Source organism: Malus sylvestris, chromosome 11 (genome assembly GCF_916048215.2).
Source record: "Malus sylvestris chromosome 11, drMalSylv7.2, whole genome shotgun sequence".
NCBI classification, from domain to species: Eukaryota; Viridiplantae; Streptophyta; class Magnoliopsida; order Rosales; family Rosaceae; genus Malus; species Malus sylvestris.
The window spans coordinates 23,077,319-23,086,585 of NC_062270.1; the positions used below are offsets into that span (position 1 = coordinate 23,077,319).

Sequence of the window (9,267 nt, forward strand, 5' to 3'; positions counted from 1 at the left end):
ACAACCCGTTAAGATATCGGGTATGACACGAAAACGTCACGAACATAGGAAACACGACACGAATGTCAAGTCTACAATGTTAACAGAGAGTTAATGGTAACGTTAATGTTAGGCTTGAATCTTAACGAACTTCAACACGAGTATAAATTTGAAATTTTCCCCATAGAGCTATCTTCCAATTACCCTAGTAATATTAATTCAATTTAGCGATACGTTTTAACTTATTTACGCATCCCGCGTATGAAAGAGGAAATATTTAATAATTTTGTTTTAACCAGCAGACAGCAATGAAAATGGTTTCGGAATATAAATCACCATATTGAACTAGACACTAGAATTCCGAAACCATTCCTCTAGATTTGAAGAGCCTCAAGTATCCTTGTACTGTATGTTAATGCTCTAGATTGCTCATTGTTTGTTTCGTATTTAATACAATTACCATCTGATAGACAAATATTATAATTCATGTAAATGCATGTTAAGATAATGATCATATTAAATGCATATAAAAATTGCAGCCAAATCTGGGAAGATAATTAGAATCCTCTTCCATCAACTTTGCAGACACGTACAAGGGTTTTGTAAACGACTCGCAACAACCATCACCGTCAGTAAACATGACCTACAAAATAAAAAGTAGGCCTAGAAATAAGAGGATTGATGTCAACAGACATCAGGCATCCCAATCCCATGCGCAATCGATCGACCGCAAACGAATACAGGAAACGAAACCAACAAAACCGGATATTCAACATTTCCAAATTGTTCACATAATTTATTTTATTCAAATATATCACGTTCAAGTAAGCCCCGACTTCATAATAAGAGGGCTGCATATTCCACTCACCATATTAGTTGCTAGAAAAGCTCAATAAAAACATCGGGTACCAAATTGGGACACCATTCACCACATCACTCCACAGCGCAAATATTTTATATGTAACTATAATATCTACCGCATATCCCCTTTCACATCCATATCCATTCTAGTATATCATTCATTCCCAGTAACCTGTGCACCAACTCGAGCTCTCCGAAAGCAAACTCAAGTAGAATTACATACTATCATCTCCCACCTGATGATTACCGATATCCAACAGCAATATATGCTTCCACACTTCCGTAGAGAGCAAGCTAGCCGGTACAGAGTTTTTATTCCACCAGTTGCCGGAGGCATGCATACCCCCCAAAACCAACATATGATCTTATTAACACCTTCTATCCATCCCCAAGCTACCTGACAAGGCGTTTACTTCTTATGAACTCCGCAGCACCAAACATGTATCCATATTTCTCATCGTCCGTGCTGGAGAGTTTTGGCAAAATCTGTCTTGAACAAAACACAAACACAAAATCAATACCCAGAATAAGTAAATAGAGCTCAACCTTCAAAGTATCCTCGCAATTAAATGATTGGAAGGTTGTTTTTAAGCATTAAAACATCAGCATCATTACTTCTGGATGAGTAACTAAAGATTTTTATACTTCCAAAACGCTATGAACAACCATTTCAAGGATAGTACTGGTGAAGCCAGCATCTCTGTGAACAGAATCTTATGATATATGTTCCTGGCGGAGTGCAAGCAAAGTGTAGTGCAGGGTAGCACGATCTGAACACTTTTCTTTGAGACAACGAGGTAATCAACAACCAACAAAGTTAACAACAAATTTAGGCCATATATGGTCTATGGAATGGAGAAGGTTGCAACTAATAGGAGACACGGGCTAGGTACATTATAGACACTTCATAGAAAGAATCACCTAGCATATTATAAGCAAGAGATGGGAAGTATCTGCAGGTATGGATTTCTTACTTAATATAGACTTTGAATGTTAGAAACCGAGATACCTATTTGTATTACACTTTGACCAACAGAATACACAATCCATAAAATAAAACATATCAGTTCGGGAGGAAAAGTAATTTGTGAACAATAACATTTCACAAACACATACCTGTGTAGTTGTTACTGCCAGCAAGAAGCCAAGGCCACCAATGCTCCAACACAAAATTAACATTGACAAAGCTTCAAAGTTGGAGTTTGAATTCCATAGCAAAGGGCAATGCAGATATTCACCGGATCATCCTCAGGAACCTTAACAACAATAAGGGCACACACTACATGAAGAACAGATAGGCAACAGTTGTAATACCAGCAGGAAGAGAAGAACATTCTTACCATCATAACCATACCGACTTCACACAAAATGGCGGCCCATCCAGAGAGACTGTCCTTGACATTGCTCAGGCTGTGGATTTGGGTGCTGATTTCCATTTACAAGTTGTTGCTGTTGCTGCAGCTGCATTTCATGGTGTAGCTTGAGGTCATCAAGCCTCTGGAAATCTTGCCAGCTTTTCTGGTTTTCCCCTGGTAGTTGCATAGGTGTACCCTGTTTACCAGGAAAGGGGAAGTTCACTGCTCCACTTAAGCCATTACTGTTTGTGAAGCTATGGGGATTGGAATGAGATGAGTAATTAACATAATTATTCAGCCCATTTACTTTTGTTGAAGATGGCATCTGATATCCATCCAACCAGCTGTAATCATCCATAACTAGACTCTCACTCATTGAATCTGAACCAGAAATTGATTCGTTTGCATTTTTAGGAGGAACGTGGCTAAAACCGGGTGGTGGACCAAGGTGCCTAACAGGTCGACTTACTGGACTTTTTCGGATACCTGTAGGCAGAGCTGATGATGTCTTTACAGTCAACCCGTCAGCAATTGCATCAACTTTATATGGCAAAAAAGCTTCTGAAGCTTTCGTGTGGCTGTAAAACATACCACTAGCACTACCATTCACTGGGAGTTGGTATGGAACAGAAACTGCCACAGGCTCAGATTTTAGTGCATGCCCATTTCCCATAAATCCCATACTCCTTAAGCTATTAGCAAGAGACATTTCTTCCTCCATTGCCGGATTCAAAGCATTTGATTGAATTGGTTGTAAATTCTGGGGGATGGTATTGGCATTTGATGCAGGTAGTTGTGAACCAACACCAAAACCAGTTTCCACTGAAAACTTGGAAGCATGTGACTGGATTGGTTGCCAGTGCTGGTGTATACCATTAGCAAAAGATACAGGTATTTGTGAATCAGCCCTAAAAGCATTTTGATGGTGTAGATTATCCGAAGTGGCAGAACCATAAGTTCCATTAACTGTTTGATCAGCTGCAGAAGCATTTTTACCAGTCTGTAGGCCGTCATACGCTGTCCACGTAGTGCTTGCGGCATCAGGTCGCTTCTCAGCCACTACTGGCTTAAATACTATTACTTCATCTTCCTCGTCCCCTTCCATGGATAACTCTGTCTTTGGATATACAGCTCCCACCAAATTGATTGTGCTCTCTGCTTGATTTTCTTGCAGATTATCATCTTCAGTAGCCATATGTCGATAGGAGGTAGGAATGATATCATTTAGCACTTGAGGTTCAAAGCCTATGACAAATTTCTTTAACTTCGAATCAAAATATACTGCTTTCTGGTCAACCTTAACCACATTTGCAAGAGCTTTGCCTGCTGCCAGAATCCTTTTAACACGGGCCCCTTTTTCCTTATGGCCATCACTTCCAAAAGAATGCTTCCTCGAGAAGTCCAATATTGTTTGTGCTGGAATTAGTGGAATAAATCCTCTCAACTCAAAATCCTCCAACAAAGCAAGACGATTTTCAGTTTCACCTTCTTCATATCTGCTCATGTTATTAAAGCAAGTCTCATCTTCATCATCTATCGACATTGGCCCAGTCGACAAGAGATTATTGAAGAAGGATATGCAAACATTCCAGAATTTGGATCTAACAGACAACTGTTTTTCGTCTGAATCACTTCCAGCTGCAACATCAGGACAACATGCCAACCATTCTACAAAAACAAGAATACCTGGTAACAGGAAACTTGAAGACGGATCACATAACTGCACGCATCTCTCTAAGATGTGCCCCGCCAACTCAAAAACAGCAGTAAATGCATTCCGCAGTAGGACAGCACGTTGTACAATTTCTGCATATGTCTGACCTTCGCTTTCCTTTTTCACATTATGAATTGTGAATATCAATATGGAGATAAGTCTAACAATAGCAAGTCCATTCTCAACAGCATCTGCACCAAAATTCAGCACCTCTTCTGCTCCATTAGACAGAAGCTCACATAAGCCACTGCTAACCACAGATAGAACTTCTGCAAATGTCTCCAGGCTAAAGAAAGAACATCATAATAAGGAGGTTAATCTTCTAAACAATTTTTTAATAAACTTCAGACTGATATATTTCAACAAAACTCCAAACTAATAAACTTCAACAAAAACAAAAAATACCTAGTACGCGTGAAAAGAATGCCATTCAGACGGACAAACCAGATGCAAAAAGCCTTATAGGTCTCCTGAGTACTGGATGCTCTTTCCTTAACAAGGCTTACTTTGGTATTGTTATCTTTAGATGCAGGTATTATTTCCCCCTTTCCTCTACCTATGCCTGCCAACCGTGCAGGCAACTCTTTGACTGCAGAAGCATTAGTGTTCCCAGACAGTTGAGAGTAACTCTGACGATTCTAAAAGAAAAAATAAATAATAAAAACGTTTTAAACACATAGCATATCAGACAATAGAGCAGAAACTAGCGTGAAAAATTTATACTTGGAAAAGAATTAGAACAAATACATGACAGCCATTAGTAACCTCTATCATTCTCAGTGCACAAAAATTAGAACTAATGCTTTCTAAGTATGGCTTAAACATTGGAAAGAATTATATTGGAAGATCTATATAATTAAAAATTCATCAACATTTCAAGACAATATCAAAATATATAGTTAATAAATTTAATTAGGTCATGTTAAATACACAATACCTTCTCAAATGCAACAATCAAGTTATCTCTTGCGGTTGAAAAGGGACTATCCACCGCCAGGCTACGAAAATATCGATAAAGAGCCACCAACTCATCCCCCGAATAGGAAGCCAATATAGCAAGCTGAAGCATTTCAGAGTGAACAGTCAACATAATGATAAACAGACATCCAGAGAAAAATTTACGAAGAAAAATATTAAAAAACGAATACCTGGTGATGGGGGTTCCCACTGGATGGCCAGAGAGATGCAGCTTGCATGTAGTAACTTGAGGCTGCAGCGTACTCACGAGTTTTTGAGTCCCCTTCCCCATACAATCCTTTGTAGCGTGCAAGGTCACCCAAATATATCAAGCATCTGTGGCACGATATTAGACCTTTCTTTCCATCCTTGTCCATAACAATCTGGTTTTCAGAATCTTCAGAGAAATAACGAAGAGGAAGCCCATATTTCGCTCTGATCTTCACTATTAAATCATGATAAAATCCAGTTGCTTCTGAAAGGAATGTTTTAAACTGCAGTCTTATTTTTGTAACTCGATCAGGCCGAATTGGCCCCTTCACACCCTGAGATGTGTTTGAACCTGCAGAAGCTGTAGCAGCACTGAAGTGTGCTCGCAATTCCTCAATGCGCTTGTAATGTAACTGCCACAAAGCATACTCGATATTGTGCTGCTCGGAGAAAGCATGGTCCTCAAGAATTATTGCTTCATAATTCTCACGCATCTGTTGCCAGGCATTGGGATCTGATGGAATTCGTGCTTGGGCAGACCTCCGACGCCTATTCTCCAACTCAAGAATCTGAAAGGTAAAAATGCGAATGTGAAATCGCATCAAATATGGATTCCCATTTAACATTTTCTATCAAGCAAGTTGTAGTTGCAGTTTGAACATAAAGGAAGAAACAGCATAATTTTTCCCAAAAGGGCAAGAGCAAAAGGATATACCTTGTCATATAGACGTTGGGCACGCTCCCTTGATGAAGGAGCAGACATTTTATCCATCTGTGGAATCATCATCCATCAAATATGTTTGATTAACAGAATACAGCATTAAATCTGCATAAAAAATTAAGCTGCATCAGTTGTTGAGAAACAAAATCAACTAAATTTTGTCCCTCAATAGAATGAAATCAAGACCATTGAAATATGGCATGAATAGCACACCACAAATTCTTATTGTTAGAGCAACATATTTAGCTGAAAAGATTTCATACTAAGCATCCACAAGACCAATCATTGTGAACAAATGTATTAAAAGGCGGGGGCATGGCCGAGGCGTCCAATGGATAGCCCAGCCTAGGAGCGAGGCATGAGGAGTGAGGCGTGAGGCAAAGCCTCACAAAATCTAAAATTTTAAAATAATACTTTGTAAAAACAAATATAACTATAACTAAATCAAGATAATGTCATCTTCTTTATTACTAAGTCTAGTTGTACTTGGAAACTATGTCATATAGTCTCAAAATGTTATAATTTATTTTATTGTAAGTACTTATAGAGAACTTCAAGGAAAATAAGGATGAATGGTCACAATTATAGGAAAATTTATAAAGGCTGAATGTTGCAATTATAAGTAATTTAAAAGGAAATAAAGATTGAGTGGAGTAGTATAGGGTATTTCAAATGATATAAAGCAATAATTATGAGAATTTAAAGGAAAATAAAGAGTTGAGTGGAGTATTTATAGGGTATTTAAAATGAAATAAAGACTGAGTGGAGCAATTATTATGGAAATTTATGGGATTTGGAGAGAGAAAGTCTCTCCTTCTTTGTTGAAACTAGAACGGCAGAAAACATTTCAAAAAACCTGGATTTTGAAGGAAAAAAACGCCTAGATGAATGCCCCGGACGCCCTGAGGCACGCCTCCGCCGCCCAAACGCACTCTGGCAAAGCCCTCCGCCCACTCCCTCAAAACAGAGGCGGGAACACTAACGCCCAGCCTTATAGGAGAGCCATGAGGTGAGCCTTTTGATAACTCAACAAGTTATCCACTCAGTTTAATCAAACGTGCCGTCACGGAATAGTCATGCCTTGAAAAATAAAAAGAGAATAAAAACTAAGTGGCAAACTTGATTAATACACACTCCATGAATAATGCTACCAAAAACAACTTAGGTGAGAATTATACAAAGTGTCCCGTGTGAAGCAAAACAAAATCATGAAAGGACAGTGATCAGTCACAACACAACAACCATTTATTGTCAAAACCAACTACCTTACAAACCCAATAATACAATTAACAGTTTATAATGCTCTTCCGAAAGACTACCAACCCATCCAGCACATAGTATGACCCATTAAAGACCGCAACCGCATTCTACGTTTCTTCTAACCATGAGAAAGGATTCCCCTGCTCCCGCAAAAAACTCTTGTTTCTTGTCAGACAACTACCCCAGGTCACAAAATCATCTCACATATTTATTTGTAAAACCGGGTGTGCATATTAAAGCAACCCAACAACATTCTTGAACCGAAGTTAGAAATGTAGGACATGAAATACTAATTTCATACAGCCACATAATATTCATCGACGACTCAGAAATAATAATAATAATAATAATAAAATAAAACCCACATGTATAAAACCCATGTTTAGTTTCTGGAAAATTTTGGGATAAAGAATAAACACAAACCAAAACCTAAATTTTAAAAATGGCTTTCAAAACCAATAGCTGCGTATCAATACCCTTTCCATTTCTATTTCTATTTCCCTTTCCTGAATAGAGCAAAAAAAAATTTCAGAAAAAAAAATTGCAAGAGATTTTCCCACCGCAAAGAAAGAAGAGAACATTCAACGTATACATAAAATTTTGCGAGAGAAGAACGACGACATCAGATCCTATAAAACAAAACCCCATATCGGACTTACATCAAACAGCTCTAAAATTTTCCACGAAAAAATACGGAAATAGATTGAAAAACTAAGGAAAAAAACAAAGGAAGGTTAAAGATGGAAGAGAAACGCACCTCTCCACCGCGGATCCACGCAGTGATTCGAAGGATTAGAGAATCGGATTGCGATTTTGAAAGTCTTCGCGTTTAGGGTTTGGTGAGAGAGAGAGAGAGAGAGAGAGAGAGAGAGAGAGAGAGGGGTGTGGTTTGGTTTCTTTTGGATTTGTGGTTTTTGGGTCCAAAACGGTATGAGGTTAGAGAGACGCAATTTCTTTTTCTTTTTTTTCTTCTTTTTCGTTTTGTTTTTTCTATTTTCTTTCTTCATTTTTGCATTTTCTCTTTATTTGGCTTTTACCGGCTTTGGTTTCATGCGGCGAGCCATTGAACGCCGACGTTTTGACCTCATCAATGTTGACTTCATTTGGCTGTCCAGTTATATACTTTGTTTTATTTCTCCTTTTTTCCTCTGTATTGCTGAGTCCGGAATTCCGGTATTTAATAACCCAAATTACATATTAATCTAAAATACTTATTAATAAGACTGTGGTTAAACTTCACGAAATTGCATTCTGACTCTCTCGTCAAAATTTAGCAAAAATAAAAAACATGGGCAATCTAATAATTACATGGTCGCCATGGTCGCTTTGCCGCACGGTTGACGCTCCCTGCACAGCAAATGATGTATGCTAGCTAGTTTGTGGACGGAAGATCCCCCTGATTTGATTAGGGATATCTTGTAATTTGCTTTTGTATTGACATTTGAGGATAGGTCCTTTGTGGTGCAGGACGCTCTTTTTCCTTAGACCGGGTTGAAAGTTCCGGCAAGGTTTTATCGAGGCCCAATATGCACGCTATCCTTAGTTTGTTCTTATTTTATACTCGTATTGCGTTGTTTGTAATGAAAATCTAATATCGTATTTCTGTCAAAAAATAATAATAATAATAATAATAATTACATGCAACATAATTTTGTTTGTTTTTGCAACAACCGCACAACTATATCCTTCAATGCTAATAAGATGGAAGGCTGGAATATAACCAGTTCGAGCTTTTCTTTCTACGACCTTGAAAGGATCTGCTTTGCCTTGCATAAAGACTGGTTCTTTTTCTTCCCATTCTGGTAGAACTGAGTTGATCCTGACTAAGAGTTCTTCACCTCTTTCGATATACTGCTTAATACGCATTGCTAATTGTAGACATCGAAATTTCGGTAAATAAATATTGACCGATAAATCAAAGTTTCAACGCTCATGTATTACATAAATTTTACACGTAGCGTGTGTCTAAACAAAAATCGAAATAAGTTGGAAAAGTCATCAAACATGACACGTGTCAACACTTGGCAGAAACGACTTATTTCATCTGGAATATTATATTCAAAATTAGGCCTTGGAGAATTCTATAAATAGAAGGCTAATTCATTCATTTAAGGGGAACCAATTCATATTACACCTTGAAGCTCTGAAGCTCTGAAACTCCGAAGCTCTCAAGCATCCAGGTTCCCGAAGAATCAAGAAAGCCTTCTTCG

General features: G+C 38.1%; 1 protein-coding gene across 3 annotated transcripts; it reads right to left on the reverse strand.

The window, feature by feature from the left end:
• Positions 1-747: 747 nt before the first annotated feature.
• Positions 748-7,997, reverse strand: LOC126591365 (nonsense-mediated mRNA decay factor SMG7). 3 transcript variants are annotated; one of them, XM_050257026.1, is made up of 9 exons: positions 7,815-7,997; positions 6,654-6,877; positions 5,792-5,902; positions 5,058-5,645; positions 4,847-4,969; positions 4,315-4,547; positions 2,181-4,195; positions 1,957-2,096; positions 748-1,326 (listed from the first exon to the last, which is right to left on the reverse strand). In XM_050257026.1, exons 3-7 carry the CDS (start codon positions 5,861-5,863, stop codon positions 2,200-2,202), a joined length of 3,012 nt encoding a protein of 1,003 aa, XP_050112983.1. In that variant the 5' UTR covers positions 5,864-5,902; positions 6,654-6,877; positions 7,815-7,997; the 3' UTR covers positions 748-1,326; positions 1,957-2,096; positions 2,181-2,199. The 3 variants fall into 3 exon arrangements, with proteins under 3 accessions (XP_050112983.1, XP_050112982.1, XP_050112984.1); XM_050257025.1 differs by lacking the exon at positions 6,654-6,877 and having other exon boundaries at positions 7,815-7,996; XM_050257027.1 differs by lacking the exon at positions 6,654-6,877 and having other exon boundaries at positions 748-1,330; positions 7,815-7,996.
• Positions 7,998-9,267: the final 1,270 nt, after the last annotated feature.

What these genes read in the sequence shown, in the direction of transcription:
- LOC126591365 (XM_050257026.1), bottom strand. Translation starts at nt 5,863, where the DNA reads ATGATGATTCCACAGATGGATAAAATGTCTGCTCCTTCATCAAGGGAG. An exon ending in GTGGGAACCCCCATCACCAG is followed by an intron (nt 4,970 to 5,057) that starts GTATTCGTTTTT and finishes GAAATGCTTCAG; the next exon opens with CTTGCTATATTGGCTTCCTA. An exon ending in ATTCTTTTCACGCGTACTAG is followed by an intron (nt 4,196 to 4,314) that starts GTATTTTTTGTT and finishes TTCTTTCTTTAG; the next exon opens with CCTGGAGACATTTGCAGAAG.